At 38.0% G+C, this 17711-nt stretch overlaps 1 protein-coding gene across 1 annotated transcript in view; it reads right to left on the reverse strand.

Annotated features, from left to right (window-relative positions):
- PARD3B (par-3 family cell polarity regulator beta) overlaps positions 1–17711 on the reverse strand; it is a 394443-nt gene that overhangs the window by 193236 nt on the left and 183496 nt on the right. Inside the window, exons 8-11 of the mRNA XM_033064800.2 lie at positions 16634–16989; positions 14917–15056; positions 14003–14131; positions 85–270 (exon numbers count right to left, since the gene is read on the reverse strand). Coding sequence (XP_032920691.1) covers positions 85–270; positions 14003–14131; positions 14917–15056; positions 16634–16989 — 811 coding nt within the window. The remainder of the gene's footprint in view (positions 1–84; positions 271–14002; positions 14132–14916; positions 15057–16633; positions 16990–17711) is intronic.

Here is a 17711-nt window from a genome sequence, read left to right on the forward strand (position 1 = left end):
AATGCTTCTCAAGTGAGATTCAGCAGTCAACATAGAAATGCCAGCATTCTAACACATTCATCTCCTGATGTGCTTCTTCCATACCTTAAAAGCAGCCCCTCCATGAATAACTGATTTGATGAAAATCCCAAGATCGGCTCCTGTCTCCCGAGATTTATTGCCTTTCAAGCTCACACCAAGTCCAGCAGAGCCAGAATCATTCAGAGGAATTTCAAAGGTCAGCTGCTCTGTGGTTTCTGGAGAAAAAATACTGCAGTTTGGCTCTCCTTTCTGTTGGAGAAAACAAGGATGAAAATAGAGGTGAAAAGTCAGCATGAGAGGTATCCACAGATTTGCACAATAAGAAATAGTCCTCTTTTCCAGAAAGTAGCTTGAAGAAACAGTATTATAATAAACAGAGCATTTAGCTGACATTTTGTCAAAAGATCTGGCTTAAAATGTTACTTTTAATGATACCTGGGAATATGCTTAAATAGAAGGTAAAATAGCTTAGTTCCACATGATATAAAACTAATGTTGCAACAGAATATAGAAAAGACGTTTATACACAGCTGCATTAAAAATGTAAGCCATAAAACTCTCAACATCTTTACATGCAGCTCACAAACTATAATGACAGTTATACTGCTAAATCCCATTCCCCTTTGAAAATTGAGTTTCATCCTTAAAAAATTATCCTTCCCTTAAACCTGTCTGCAGAGAAAAGCTGGTGTAACAAAAGCAAAGGTGAAAATTGAAAGCATGGTAACTTATTCTGCACTAACTCCCTTAGTACATACTTTTATTCCATAGAGGTTTGATTGTTCCTTTTTCTTTCTGGTACAGGTTAATCCTAAGATTTTCTCTAGATTAGAGAGCTGTTTACAAGACTGTCAAGTCAAGCATACACAGCTATGGAAGAACAGAAAGAACTTTCTTTTACTGTACACTGTATCTGCAGTTTTGTAGGGCTGTCTGCTGCTAGGCAGAGGAGAAGGAGGTGTGGTTGTCTTTTAAAAAGCAGATTAGAATCATAAAATCAAACAAAATCAATTTTTGCCTGAAATATTTATCTTGGCACACCTCAAAAATAAAACAAAGACAAGGAGACCTATTACAGGATAAAGTGTTCATGGAAAGTGTTAGTGCAAAAGACCTTATGCTACACATTTGATTTTATTCCATTTTTCCCTCTCCATCTAACTCTAAGACAATTAATAAGCTTTTTTTCCCTTATAATTTGGACATTTTCTATTCTTTGAAACAGTAGTATTAAAAAATTAAAAGGAAAAAATACTATGAAAAGGAAGCACACAATTACAAGTTGAAAGATGACTGACTGCTGCCTTCCAGGGGTGTAAAATTCTTATGTCAAATTATTGAGTAGAGGCCACCTGCAAGAAATGCAGCAACTGGCCAATTCTCCTCTTCCCCAATGGGGGATCACTTCCAGGACCTAAGCTGCAGCACAAACAGTATTAATGCAATTGTCAGCAAAGGTGTCAGCAGTACAGATGTTTCCCCAGCAGCCAGAGTACACATGTGCATTCAGTTATCATGCTGATCAACAAAGGTATGACCCCAGAACTAAGGGCAGAAATTAATATTTTAAAGAAACAGTAGCACCTAAGCATACTTGCATTTATTTCAGATGCCCTTCCACTGATGATGAGCTAACTCTGGGTAGAGAGGAATCACATCAACCAGAAAATTGACTATCAATCTCAATCCCAATATGTACCATGTTTAATTTTTTCCTGGAATGTAACTCCATGATACTAAAGTCAATACAAATTGCCTAACTGATAAATATAAAAATGATATAGCACCAACACCAACAATTGTCTTGATACCAGCATTCACCTCCAGTGCCTAAGTTACACATTTATCCTTATGTTTTTATTCACCAGAAGTGCAGAATTCTCAGTTACACATCCCTCACTTCAATTTCTTAGCTTTGGATATGGACATCCTGAACATAACCCCCCAAAACATACAAATTTGTAACAACTGAGAACAATACAGAATGATAACTTGCAAACACTCCTCCTCTGACTTCAGAAGAACCAGTGTAAGGAAAAAAAATTTAACTATTTTGTGTTTAACTTTCTCAAGGTTCTAGAGAAAAGATTTTCTGCCAAATATTTTCAAGTCGCACATATTCTTGCCAGCTGATTCCAAACTCTTAGATCAGAACTGTACTCAACTGGTACATCCTGTCAAGAATTGGACAGAAGCAATTATTTTCAGGGTCTCAGACATGTGATGAATCCTGTCTTTAGGCCAGGACTTGGTATTACTTTCCTGTTCTCCATGGCAAGCAGTTCCTGTGTGTTTCTGCTCTCCTTCCACTTCAATCTGTGACATCTGCACTAGAATTTTCGCTTCTCTGTGTCAATACAGAGAAGAGTTTTGTCTTTGCCCATACCACAAGAAAGGCCTGTCTTAACCAGAGCAGTCAATAAACTGCTTTATAGTGCTACCTCAGTACAAACTCAGACTTCATATAAAGCTGAATTTGGTCACCCATCGGAGTTGCTCAATGTTCTCTATTTCCCAGCTTCCTGTGACATAATTATGCTGTGCACTGACCCTTGTTAAGCAACCTACCACATCACTGTATGCGTGCCCAGATGTGTTCAGCAGGAATCCAGACAAGTACAGTAAACTTTTGTCTGTATTTAATTTCCTATGTTTTCCTTAGTACTTAAATTGGAACCTGTAACATCTTTCTACCATTTTCCTTGCTACAATTTTCTATGAAACAGATCACTTAATCATATCAAAACCTCAGTAAATTAATGCAAGCTGCTTTTACCTATTACTGGAGAAGGTTCTAATATTTTTTAAAGTCCTTCACAAGTTTCATGTTCAACATAGTCCAATCATCCCAAACATCTTTTTATTATCTATATTCAGCTTTATCCAAAGATCCAGAAAAAACTGATTTAAAAATAATGTTGAACTTTGTCTAATAGTACTATAAAAAAATTTTTACCCATGATGGAGGCTGAATGACAATTCAAAGGTTTCACGGGGATGGGTAAGAGGAGAGGAGATGCATATCTATAAGTCAGTGATTAATTCACTGTAAGGCAAGTAAACTCTGTCTTTATTCCCTTAAAATTTTCCTCAGCTACCCACTGTAGCATCTGATAGCAAATGCCTGATAGTAAGTCTACATCAAGGCTATTTGGTGCAAATACAATATTGAAAAATCTTAGTTGTGGAAGGATGTGAGAAGCAGCAGAAGGGAGGAAAACCAGAGGAGAAAAAAGGGATGAACAAAATCTAGAAGCTTGATTTCATCCTATACTTGCTGAATGTTTTCAAATTATTATCCTATGCTCTTCCCAAGCAATACCTTTCACTGATGACAAAAAGAGCTCCAGCCATCCTTAAGTTAACAGCTCATCAATTACCTGCTTCATTTGGGCAACTAATTTAATGAATGATGGCCCCTGTTCCTAGAATATGCAGGTATGAATATTAAATGCTGATAGTGACTCACAGAGCTGGATTCCTACTGCTTCTATTTCCCTGACTTTGCTAAAACATTATCCCAAGACATTAATACTTTACAATATAGCAACCACCATCAGCTAAATTATGGTCTGGTAAAGGAAACCCTCTCCAATGCACTAAACCTTGAATTCTATTAGAAACACTTCTTACCTCAAGATTATCCTAGAATCTGAACTCACTCAAACATAGAATGAATGAAATGGGCTGCAACACAAATATGTTTCTAGCCTGGAAAAAACTTACAGCTTTATGTTATAAATTGCCCAGTCAACAACCACATCCTGTATTTTCCATAATAAATGTATCACATCCCAGCATTTCAGGAATTAAATGATAGTATATCACTGAAGCTATTCCCTACTGCAGACATAGGAAAGTAACTCAATTGTAGCAGGATAAACAAGACATCTTCACCTAAATCAAAGTCCAGATATCTATATGGTTATCTCTCAGGATGGTTAGAGCTTTGAGACAGCCTGGCCTGTACTTTTCACACAGTCCCAGAGTGGGCATGGTTGGAAGGGAGAACAGTGGGTCATCAGCCCAGTCCTCCTGCTCAAGCAGAGTCATTCTGGAGCACATAGCACAGAATTGTGTCCAGGGGGTTCTTGAATATCTGCAGTGAGGGAGACTCTACAACCTTGGGCTCCCTCAGCCTTTCCTCATAACAGAGATGCTCCAGTTCTTTAATCATCTTTGTTGCCATCCTCTGGACTTGCTCCAGGAGTTCTGTGTCTCTCTTGTGCTGAGGAGCCCAGAACTGGACACAGCACTCCAGATGTGCCTCACCAGGGCTGAGCAGAGGGGCAGGATCAGCTCCCTGACCTGCTGGCAATGCTCTTCCTAGGGCACCCCAGGATCCCATTGGCTTTCTGGGCCACAGGGGCGAAGTGATGGCTCATGGACAACATACTGCCCACCAGGACACCCAGGTCTTTCTCTGCAGAGCTGCTCCAGCGGACAATCCCCAGCCTGTGCTGGTTCCTCCCTGGATGTGGGACCCTGGATTTGCCTTTGTTGAATTTCAGAATGCTCCTCCCCGCCCATCTCTCCAACTTTAAGGGTCCTTCTGAAGGGCTGCACAGAACTGGGGGGGGCATCAGCCACTCCTCCCAGTGACTCTGGTGAGGAGGCATCTGCCCCTTCATCCAAGTCACTGATGAATAATGGGCCCAGTATTGAACCTTGGGGGACACTGAGGCATCCAACGAGCCCCTGTGCCACAGTTCAGCCAGTTCTCAATGCACCTCACTGCCCACTCGCCCAGTCCACACCTCCTGAGCTGGCCTAGGAGGATGTGATGAGATACAGTGATGACAGCCTTGCTGAAGTCGAGGTAGACAATGTCCCTCATCCACCCACGTACTTGTGTGTTTCATTTTAAAAGGTAATCAGGTTAGTCAAGCATGATTTACCATTAGTGAATCCATGCTGGGACTCCTGATTACCTTCTTGTCCTCCATGTGAATATCAGAGTTCCTTGAGTCCTCCTTCTCACCCTTTCTGAAGACTAGGGTGATATTTGTTTTCCTCCAGTCCCTGGGCACCACTCCTGACCATCATGACCTTTCAAAGATCATTGTGAATGACCTCCACAGCTCTCTCAGCACTTGTGGATGCATTCCATCAGGGCCTATGGACTTGTGGACATCAGATTTGCCTAGGTGTTCTCTAACCCAGTCCTTCTTGACCAAGGGAAATTCTTTCTAACATTGCTTTACCCTTGTCTCCCAGGGCAGAGAAATCTGAGGGCAGGCCTTGCCAATGAAGACAGATGCAAAAGGGGTGTTTGGTAACTCTGCCTTCTCTGCATCCTCTGTTACCAGACTCCCTGTTATCTTTAGTAATGGCCCCACATTATCCTTGGTTTTCCTTTTGTTATGAATGTATTTGAAGAAGCCCTCTGGTTGTCCTTGACATCCTTGGCCAGATTTAATTCCAGATGGGGTATGGCCTTCCTTATCTTGGTTTTACTTACTCTGACAACCCCTCTATATTCATTCCAAGTGACCTGACCCTGTTTCCATCTCCTGTGTATTTCCTGCTTACGCTTGAGTAATGACAGGAGTTCTCTATTCATCCACAGAGGTCTCTTGCTCCCATTGCCCAATTTCTTGCTCATTTCTTTCCTTTAAGAGGGGTACACTGAGACAGGAACACTCTTGAGTATTAATAAAATTTACTCAACAGAGACACAGGTTGAAGTTAAAAACAAAACAAATGTCCCACAACCAAAAAACTCCAACACAAACAAATACAAACAAATCAGTCTCCACTGTTCATTTTTTCCTTGCTGGGCAGGTTCTTCCTTCAGCTTTGCTAAATTTTAGCTTGTCAGTTTTCAATGGCTGCAACAAGCTCTGAACAGTTCCCTCCTGGTAAGCACTTTTCTGCAGCCTAGTGGTGTTTGTTCACTAATATTTATAGGAGTCTGCCAGCCACAGCTTCTGGTCAAAGTTGAGGTTGCACCATCCAGCATTCCAGGCAGCTCCTGACTTCTCTCAATTGCTTGGGGAAGACAAAGATCTCCTCTCTCTTTCTTGGACCAGAATAAAACAGAAAATGTCTAAGAGAAAATCTTTTTGCTTGCTGTCCAGATTCGGTGGTGATACAGAACAGAGCAAACAACCAAACAGGTACTACTCCTCTCAAGGGAAATCAGGACAGGGATGTTTTAATCTACCGGTATACCTGCATGCAACTTCAGTAAAATCAATTCTGACATTTACTGAATCACCAGAAACCAGGCAGAAAAGTTCAGCAGAATTTATATGAAGGTGAGAGAACAGAGAATTTGCTAGATATGAAAGCAGAAAGTCCTAATAACACAATCCTAAATAATATTCAGCAAGGCGGACTGAAAACCTCTATCTATCTGTATCAGGATACATTTAATTAATCTTCTGCCAATGATTTTAATTTTTAGAAGCACGTCTATCCCTCAGATATCCGATTTCTTATTTAAAAGCTTATAATAAAGGATTATGAAAAATAATCTAAAATTTTACCAGTCTCACCAATAAATTCTCAGTATTTTAAAGACCACAGAGAATATACTTTTAGCCTTCTCCCATACCACACAACTGCTCAGTCACCAGAGCAGTACAATCAGAACTATAAGCTTTGAAAAAAGTACTATGTATTTTATTCTTCAACTTCCTACTTAGTCCATGGTTATATCTACACAATATTGTGTCAATCCTCTACCATGGGACACCACTTTCAATTAGTCTTTTTATTTAATCTTACAATGTCCATTCTCATTGACCACAGCACTTTTAATCTGCGGATTTATGATAACCTAATGCTAATCTCTCACTGGAAAGGTTGCCTTATACATCCTTATTGTGTTTTTTTGCCAAAAGAGAGGCTTACAAAAAATTAGCTCTCACTTAGGCAGGAAGGAAATAGCATTTGTTTAACACAACAAGAGACCTTTCAGTACCTGTCTGGTGCCCTTGACCAACACACTATTATGGCCTCTCAATATGCTGACTGCCCCTTGCCTGGCTGCTCATTTCTGATAAGAGATGTCAACTCCCTGGGGTGCCATTCAGAGCTGACAGCAAAAGGCAAAAGACCCAGGAGGGTTATTTTCAAAGGTTTATGAAGGAAATAAGACATTTGCATGCTTTTGCAATGACTTTCTGATAAAAACATTTAAATTGTGGCACCACATATCTATTATTGGCAGAAAAGTTTGAAAAGAAGATACCCCCTATTTGCATCATGCTCCATGTTCTTTCCAAGCACTTAGCCACAATTAAGAAATACTCTGCTGACAGCTCAGTCATTCAGTCACTATAAAATCTGCACTGTGTTTTGCAAATCTGCACTGTATTTTGCAATAGACATATTGTAACACTCTTAAAAGTAATACTGAAAGGTAATACACTGTTGTAATCTTGTCACAATCTAGTAAATAACTGTAAACAGTGTTGTACATATTAATCTTCAGCATTTCTGACAGATATTTTATATTGGCTTCTTTAAAATTATCTGTACTCCATACTGCAATAAAAACTAAATGGCCACTAATGGCACACCCTGCTAAGACAAGAAAGGCAGTAGCAAATCCATGGAGATATATGATAGCATGCTTGGATAATTTTAACATTAACACAGTACACTAAAAATTTGTGTCATGCTAGATAGAATGTGTCTGGTTTGAATTATGTAGACTCTGGAATTACAGCTTCAAAAACTGACAAAGCTAGACTCAGCTCTTCATCCACGGCAGATACAGTGCATTTCAGGAATGGAGATTCCCCAGTTTGCTTGACTCGCCTATTCGAGAACCCACCAAGGAAATGGTTTGCCCTTGGAAAAGTTTTCTATTTGTAATTTGACGTGCACTGCTCCTCAACGTTAAAAAATACAGTCTCACTTAACATTCTTTTGAGCTACACAACTGTAGGAAACACAGGGTGAAAAATCAGCTAGTTCAGTCCTCAGTCAAGGCTGGCCTCACATTGAAAACAACCATTTTCAGCCCACGAACAGGGTAAGCTGTTGTGCCTTACACACCTTACTGAGCTGGAGCCCCATGCAGTTAACACACCTTAGCACTCAGAGCCTAAAATCTTATAACACAGGAAGATGGAAGGCTGCATGGTATTTTCAGGATGAATTTAGGGTTGCTGCTACTGTATCATTTCAGAATTCATTCCAGGCACAGGTCACACAATACACAGTGACACACAAATCCAACTCTACTCATTTTAGTGCTTACTGTTTTAAAGGTATAGTAAACAAAGCAATAAGCTTTATAATTCTTTTATGCCTACTTCAAACACCACAGGCATATGTTTTACATTAAGTCAGCCTAGGAAAACTTTTTTCTAAGTTTTCTTATGTATTCTAAGACAGAAAGAATTTAGAAATGTTCATATGGTATATGGAATAGAACTGGTGACCCTTGTAAATGGCAAGGCACTACATTTGTTAGAGGGATTTAAAAATTGCCCAAATACTCTGGTTTTATTAAATGCAAATACAGTAGACCTGGGTAAATGCCTCAAAAATATATGAAGACTCAATTTCTGTTAAGACCAGATTTTATATGCCTCTATTCTGATGCATATATACTTATGATGTCATACATTAAAGTGAGCTTTCAAATAATTTTGGGCAATCTCAGAACTAAGACTTGTATTATCAAGTAAGCAGTTTACATATCTCAGTGTTCTGAGGTAGGATTCCTAAAACTAGGAATTTTTGGCAGTAATCCCGTAACACATTTCATGAATATATTATCTAACAGTACAAGTAACATTATGCTTTTCTCTCCTTCCTTGTATTCTCTCTAATTTATTCTTTACTACCAGGAGAGCAGGCAATGAAGGTTATGACCAGGTCTTTCAGACCATCCTTTTAAGGTTCCTCATATTTGCTGGAATATAGGAACAGTGGGCTCTGAAAGGCAAATCATTGCTGGATCATAAACTCTGATGGGCCTTACAGAGAAAGCAATAGTAGGCCAGATGTAATAAGGTCTCTGTGGCCTCAAAAAGGCTGACAACAGCTATCACATCGAAAAATCACATTTGCTGTGCTGGTACTGTTATGGGCATTGCACTGCATATGAGAGCTCAAAAAACAACCACTTTTGAAAGATACACAGATTACCAAGCAATTCATTCCCCTTTGGTAAATTAGGGAGTCACACACAAACCCTGGATAGAGAGATACTTCTCACTGTGACAGGAAAGATGGTTGCATTCCTTTCTAACACTGATCTCTTACTGACTTTTGTAAAGAGCACAACTAATCTACAAACCTGAATAACAGTTTCCAGTACCCTAAGACATAATGAAATAGTAACCATCTTCTAAAATACATGATGAAGCTGAAAACCTTTGAGGGGCTGCACTACACACACAATACTTAGTCTTTAAAAATACACGTTTGTGTAGACACAACACTCGCTCGCGTCTCAACTATTCCAGATGAAGAGAATAGGTCCAAAAATAAACTTTTCTTTAAAACCCCCAGGATATTTAAAATTTTACATAGTTTATTAGCGATGAAAGGTGCCATGTGCATTCACAATATCCTTGTCTTAATTACACAGAACACCTTCTTGTGTTTGCCATTAAAATTCAGTATATACTATTTTTTTTTCTTATCCAATTCATCTCCCTTAGAACAGACACAACACAATAGAAAAAAGGTAGTTGCTGGAATCACTTTCTGACCAAAATTATTTATTCATTTCTGGATAACTGAGCACTAGAATCACTGTTTTGAACGACAAGAACAGGTGCAAAAATGGTTAAGTCTAGGCTGTAATTTCGCCTATTATTTCCTGCACATTTGAAGGCAAGCAACAATTAAAAGGAAGTAATAGAAATTAAGCTTTGAATATTAAAACAAATAGGCCAACTGGTTTTCCTTCAGGCATACAAGTTCAAGGCAGTGGAAGAAATTAACTGGGGGAAGACTACAACATGAGTTAATCATATGGTAAGTAGAAAAAAATGCTTAATTGAACTTGCCACTTATCCTGCTTGCTTCCATCCTGTATAATACACATGTTAAAAAATACTTAAAGACCAATACCACATTTAGTATGTTGTTGTTCATTTAGCTATCATTATAAAAATGATGGTTTGTTGTTCCCTTTCACCCCCATTCTTCAGGAATCAGTTAATATGCCAAGAAACCACAGAAACAGCAATTACAGTTTCAACTGGTAAGTCAAATAGATCTTTAATACAAAAAATAAAGGATATGCAAAAATTACAATGTATGTGGTCTAACTTACAGAAAAATGCATGTGAATATTTTTGGTACTATACTATTTCTGGCAATTGCAGAACAGTCACATTCCTCTGCTCATGTGCATCATATAGAATAAAGAATTGCGAAGGATCATAGCACAGAAAGGGCTGCAACAGAGCAGTTCTCATTCAAGTAGTTTTCCATTTTATCAATGTGAGGATTCAGAAACAGAAGGAGAATTAAATAATTTTTCCATTATTATTAAAAGGAATGGCACTTTCAGACCACACATTTTCCCCAGAGAAAAAACATGATGCAGCACACACACACAGTCAAAACACTGTACTTCCAAAACACAATAGAATGATAGCCACAGTTTGATGTGCATTCCAATCACTTTGAGAGGAGCTGGAAAATCTAGACCTATGCAGCTAAACCAAATTCTTTCTGTAATATTCACCATCCTCTAGGAAAGAGAGTTACACAGTTTAAAACCCAAATGCACCTTAAACAACACACTAATCATTGGCCACTCCATAGACTGTGGTAATTAAGTGAATCAAGATCTTCCCCCTGAGTTTCAGAATCGGCCCCTTACTTAGCTGCTACATTGTCAACAGCTGGCATGAATTACTGGGAACATTTGGCTAACTGGATAATAAGGAGGACAGCCTGTGGTTGGTCCAAATTCTACTTCACTGATCTGTTTCAATATATTTAGAAAAAAATCTCATTAGAGCCTCCTTTTATTTATTTTTTTTAAGGAGTAAGAACCCTAAAAATATTGGGTTTTCAATTCTTTTCCATTGTTATGCTGTAACTGCATAACTCTCAGATGTTGCATGGGCCAGCGTAACCAAAACCACAATTCCCTATAATTTAATAATGCTTTTTTGCAACACTTATTCATCCTCATCCTATCACATCTCAGTTGCTGTGGCAAAAGCTTGCTACTCTGAATATATTTTTCTACTTGCTAGCAATTCATAAGCACAGATCACAGTAACAAAACACCCAAACTATGATCCCATCTATCTTAGTGAAGAAAAAATATTCGTGAGACCAAGCTTTCCCCAAGCCGCAGCTTTGTTAAAAGGTAAAGTCAAATTATATTATTACAGACCCATGCAACCAAATGCCACCCAGTGTGATTTTATTACATTATTTGCTTTGTGCCCATGCAGTTATCAGATTATCTCCAGCAAATCCACATAAAAACCCAATTCTAGTGGAGTAACATGCTCAAAGTGGTTTTGTGCATGGGTTTCTAGTGGGCCCAGCTTTCAGATGCATCTTTACCACAGGAAGCTGTGGGGAGTGGTTACATTTACTAGGTGGCCCTTTTCCTTTCAGCAGGTAACAGGGAATCTAAAGAAAACATTTCAGATTACAGTCCCTGGAGAACTGCTCAAAGCAAGAACAAGTCTGATATAAAGCAATTACCGTATTATTGCCAGGCATTAACGAAATCCCCAAGTATTCAGGTAAATTCTGCATGCATGTTACACCATCAGGGCACTCAGTTACAGCTGTCCTTGAAAAATATTGGATTATCTACTGCTTTTCCTTCCAAAAACAAACATTTAAAGTGCTGGCATTTTTCTCCTCTTTGATAAAACAGTACTGTAACTTCTGAGGTAGTAGAGGATTAGTCCAATGCAATATCATGGCTAAAGCTGAAATCAAACAAAAAAGCTAAACCAATTTTAATTTTTTTTTTAATCTTTGTTCAGACTATTCTCAGACACCTCATGAATTCTAACAAGCATTGTGTTAGCATCAACATCTGGTAGCTTAGTGGGATGGCAACTCACACTTTTGTTGTAAACTACCAGATGTTGCTGAAGGGCTTTTTAATTTAGATGGGCTGGTTCCATAAATTTATGTAATGTATTTCAGTAATCCTCATTTGTATGATGTTGTACTCGATTGAGATAACGAGGAACACAGAGCAGTATTAGAATTCCCACATCATCACTGTTACAGTGAGGGCCATCACTTGTGCATCATTCTTTCACAGAGAAAGCAATCTAAGAGAAGGTCAAGCCAGCAGGATAAATGTGGTTACTTCCTGGATTTCAATCATGCCAGTCATAAGTAAATCACCTTTTGAAAGGTAGTTAATCCTTGCTGTAGAGACTAGAATTTATTATCACACAATTGTGGCAGGTAAAAATTATAAACAGCTTTTAGATTCTTCCAATCTTCATACCCACATACTGCAGCAGTGATTTCCAGCAGAATTTGTACTATTACAATACATAATAATGTATAATGTTGGGGGAAAAGGAGAGAAAAGAGAAGAATGCATACTTTTTAAAGTACATTTTTTGAGTAATGTGCTTTGTAACTTAAAAAAACACAGAAGAAAATACTGCTAATGGGTTTAGGACCATGTTTTGGTGTGAAGGCAAATGGGTAGCTTTTTCAAAAAGTAAGCACTTATTTAGAAGAGCTGGTGAATGAAAAGAAATTCTATGTAGAATAGATAATTTAGTATTTTAAGATACAGAAATTTCCCTCTGATCCACACAGACACCGACTCTACAGCTCAAGGCTTACTCAGCAGAGCAATGCAACGAGCAGCTTTGTTGCTTTGGAAATCATTGACAACAAATGCCCAATTACAAGGTTGGAAATTGCCATTATGCTCTTTAAGAATTACACAATAAAAGAGAAAAATGGGAACCAAAATACTTTTTCTATGACTCTTCATAACTGCTCACAACTCCTCACAAGTAAAAAGCGGGCACCAGCAGCAGAAAAGACTCACATCAGAGAACGTGAATGCCCCTTCAGCTCCCTATCCTATCACAGGCAACTGTGACCTCAACAAGGACCAGCTGGCAACAAGAGGAAAACTGTCAGCAGTGTTTTGTGAGGAAACACAACGGAGGATTTCTACAGAAGATCCTGACAACAGGCTAAAGGAAAAGCAAGAAGGCAGCATCTTAAGGAAAGGATGAAGGCGGTTTGTGTTCGTTGAAGGAGATAAAATGACACAAAAGCAGGAAATGCTGTCCTTCCCTTATCCTGCAGACTTAATGAAAGGTCAAGTATAGCCATCAATCAAGATAAGGAAGCAGCAACCAAAGAAATGACCTTCTCTGAGGGGAAACAAGCATGTATCAGATAGCACTTTTACTCTGATGCAGCTCTTTATGTGAGAGAAAAGAGAACTGTTTGATGCCAGTGTTAATAAAAAAACAAAAGTGAAAATTAAGCACTTGAGATGGAAAGAAGACAAGCAAAAGTCTAAAAAGTCAAGGGTTAGCAGCCAAAGAAAAAGCTTGCTTCCAAAATTTGTGAGTAGTGCAGCAGAATTTTACTCCTCCTGCAGCTGGGCACCTGGCCTAGGATACATCTCCTGGGGGAAGCCACCCTCACTAGTTTGTTACTGATAAGCTCCAGGCTCATTACACGCACTTTAAATTTCTGGTTTAAAGCTTGTTGCTTTTCTGAAAGAGAATAACCCATTTTTAGTTATGCTTGACCTCACACTTACAAAATTAATTTACAGTATTCCCCTGTGAGTTATGCTTATGCTGTCATTTTTGGGGATGAAAAATCAGATTGTGTGGAATTGTATGTACAGTAGATAAAAATCGAATATCCCTCAAAATCAAATGTAAGTATAAATACCTCTTGGAAACAAGCCTTATGTGACCACCTTCTGTTGGCATTTCTCAGCTGACATTGTTTCTTTTTCTTGGGTTACTTTTTAACCATGGAATTGTTTCAAAAATCACTCTTTGGGAAAGAATAACAAGTTTACCAGCTCTCGAGGTAGAAATGCCTCCTCCTGACGAGCCACAATCAGACAGACAGTCTCTCCTTGCTTTGTGCTCCTCAGCATAGCTACGAGCTCTTCCTGGGTCCTGCCGGTGATGTCCCGTCCATTCACCTACCAGCCACAAAAGAACAGAGGATGTCTCATCTCTGAGTGTAACTGCCTTTTAGCAGGTTTGTTAGGTTCCCTTCACCTAACACAGGTGTCATTCAGTGACTGAGAGCAAAAAAGAACCAGCAACAGCTCCCATACTGTCTCCCCCTCTGGCCCTGCACAAATTACTTAACCTTTCTCCTCCTCATTTTCACCATCTGTTAAAGCAGCTCTGTAGTACTTACCTACCTTGCAGGGGGTTTGTGAGGCTTAATTAGTTTGTAAAGCACTTTGAAGATGAAAAGTGCAGAAACAAGACCTTAGTATTAAAACTGTTTACTTTAAGAGCTTTTTGAGGCTAGTAAGTAGAAATAACCCATTAGATAATAAGATTGTAAGTCACAAGATACCTGAAAATTTTCAACAGACCGATTTAAGCAAAATTGCCTTAAAATGAGCACTTTACCAGGTTGATATTAACTGGATATTTTTGGATGCAGCTGAAGAGGCAAGACATGTTTTGGTCCTAAAGCAATACATTTATCTGCTTTAAAAAACAAGATTTTACCAGGTTTGCCTTGTTCAAACACCCCACAGACCCTTGTGAAAAGAACCATTTTTACACCTCATGGTGTAAAGCACTTATTGACAAACAAGTGGCATAGAAGCTGTGAGAGTGACTATTTTTTTAACCAAGGGCAAGAATTGCAGTTCCATACATCAGTAATATGTATGAGGAAATAAACGATTTATGACAAAGCTAGCAATCAATTTTGAGCAATGCAAACACAATGGTTTATCCTAACCTCCAGGATTCTGTCTCCTGACTGCAAACGACCATCTTTTACTGCTGCACCTTTTGGTAAAATATTCTTCACAAAGATTGGACCAGGACCATGTACTGAAGAGTCTCTGGTAACCACTGTGAAACCAAGTCCTTCTGGACCTAGAATGTCAGACAAAGAAGTCGCAATTTAAGTTTCAACATGTAAACGATGATCATTAAAAGTGAGCAAAAAATGTCAGCAAGATATCTCAGAGACTCATTCGGGTTAACTCTTAGAAAAAGAAAGCAAATAAAAAGCTGTAAACACGAGCTAGTTTTCTGCATAGTCTAGAGAAGAAGTCTATTTATACCCAAACCCTCTTCCAACAGCTACAGATGGAAATACTTGGGTAAGTACATAATAAAAAACAAGAAAGAACTCTCTTTTTAAAGTATTTACTTTTTCTTTAGGTCATTTCAGTATTAGTTTTCACTTTAATGTCAATCATTTTTCATGGAATCAGAGCAGTTGGAATTGTTTATTTATGAGCATAAATATAATTTAGCAGGTTTGACTGAAATTTGGTAAATGGGGAAAAAAAATCCCATGATTTGAATGCAAAACTTGATGATGTGCTGTTCAGAAAGTACAAAGTGGTATTTCTAAGCTTCCATTAGTAAAGTTGTTTGCTGCTTGGAAATAAACAACCTCAAGTGTTAACAGATATGTTGTAAAAAATAATTAGGGAGTAAAGTAAATATTAGCAGGTATTACTTATAGGCCACTAAAATCACTGGGAATAGCAGGGTCCATAAAAATCTCATACCCATGTGATGGTTTTCAAAGGTATCATCATTGTCAGTATCACATTGCCATAATTTCTAAAAATATAAGTGTTTCAAAATCAAAAACATTAGCTCTAGAAATTCTTAATACACAGTTGAAGAGTTCAGAAGTAAAAATGAGTGATTTAAGTAAAGAAACAACAAAAATTAAGAAATGAGAACTTGATTAAAATTGTAATGTGTTATAAGAACAAAGTTACAGACAGTTTTCAAAAGGGCCACTTCTAGGATCAAATTTAACTCTCAGTCAAATTAGAGAAAGAAATTAAATATAAAATACAACTGCTAATTGGAAATTGCTTAAGCACATTTTACTACATGTTCCTAAACCTGTTATTCCATTCAAAGACAGACAGCTGCATGGTGCAGCAATTAAAGATATAGACACAAACTTGGCCTCATAACAGCTGAATAAATATGATAGAGGAAAAAAAAAGTCTTGCAGAAAATAAAAAAGGGAAAGAGGTAAATCTGTGATCAAGTTCTTGGAAAACATGAAACAGAGCAGAGCAGATTTTTAAACATATCCTTAAAAGAATGTCATAACTGTGATACGGTCAATTAGCAGGCTGAGTAAAATAATTAAGGTTACCAGCAAACAGTTCAAACTTTTACTCTATACTTATGAAAAGACTGAATTATCTCTTAAAAATCACTTGTTGCTAATGGAATTGCTTCCACAGTCAGTAACAGAGATGTCCTAATCAGTAAATCCGGATAACATACATCCAAAATTTATGAGAAAGCCCACTGTATAAAACATTACTGTTTACATTCCTATACCTTTTGAAAATTTTGGAACTTCTAAATGGTAAATAACATACTTATATTTTCAATATCACTCATTAAATTAAAAGTTAAGGTATAGAGAACATGACGCTGAATAAATTATACCATCTCCAAAGACTTACCTTTTTTCAGGTCTATCTTTATTTTCTTTGCATTTCTCTTATTGCCAAAGCCCATAAGTGGAGACAGGGAGGGAGAAGAAGGCTTTCTACCCAGACGTGGGAGGTTGGGACTCTTAGCTTGTTGCAGTGTTCCCTGTACACCTGACTCCAAGCTTGGTCCAGAAATACTAATTGTTTTCAGAGCAGGTTTTGGATGAAGAGGAGGTGGAATTTTTGTTTTTGCAACTCCTTCTTCATTATTCAGCATACAAAGAGGAGCAATAGCAGACTTCTCATACTGTTCTCGGTTATATGGAGGAAGGACTTCCAAGATGACACTTTGAAATTTCATTGCCTGACGGAAAATGTCCTGAGCCCTTTAAAAAAAAGGTATGAAAATTCATATGACAAACTAGAAAATTTGGGCAAAATTTGAAGCTGTTTACAGATAAGATGAAAATCTACCTTATGTTCACGTCTACAGCGTCCCTTTTTTAAGAAAAGTACACATAAAATAAGATTTCAAAACTACAGCACTTCCTTACATTTCAAGTAGGAGTAGCATATGTGTTGGAATTCCTAAGCTGCTAGGAAAATATAGCAGCCAGAATAAAGTAACATTTCTTTATGTAGAGCATAAGAAAAGGAAGTTCTGATGGTAAAAGCTCATCAAAAGGCTGCTGAAGTTACAGCTTGCTGATTTTTTCAAGTGCTTGTTTGTTATGTATTTTCTTGTTGGCACGGAGGCACACCGAGCACTCATCACCAATTGTTCTGGTGAATACATCTACTCCAAGTAGGCTCAACTCTCCATTTTTCCCAAATCCAGTGTAAATGCTCCTTAGATTCCTTTGTAATCCCTAATGCAACTGCTGGCTGATTCCACAGCAATAAAATAGGATGAGGGTATGGGATACAGTAGAAAGAAAACTGGTGATCAAAATATGCAATTATTTGTGTTTCTACATAAATGGATAAATAAATAGGTTAATATCACTCACATCTTTCAAGCAGTAACGCTTTGCTAGTGGATATGCAGACTTCACATAATCAATGTTTTTACAGATGTGCTAAAATGCAACTCTAGAAACTGTGTTAG

The sequence above is a fragment of the Catharus ustulatus genome, chromosome 7, assembly GCF_009819885.2.
Source record: "Catharus ustulatus isolate bCatUst1 chromosome 7, bCatUst1.pri.v2, whole genome shotgun sequence".
Classification (NCBI taxonomy): Eukaryota; Metazoa; Chordata; class Aves; order Passeriformes; family Turdidae; genus Catharus; species Catharus ustulatus.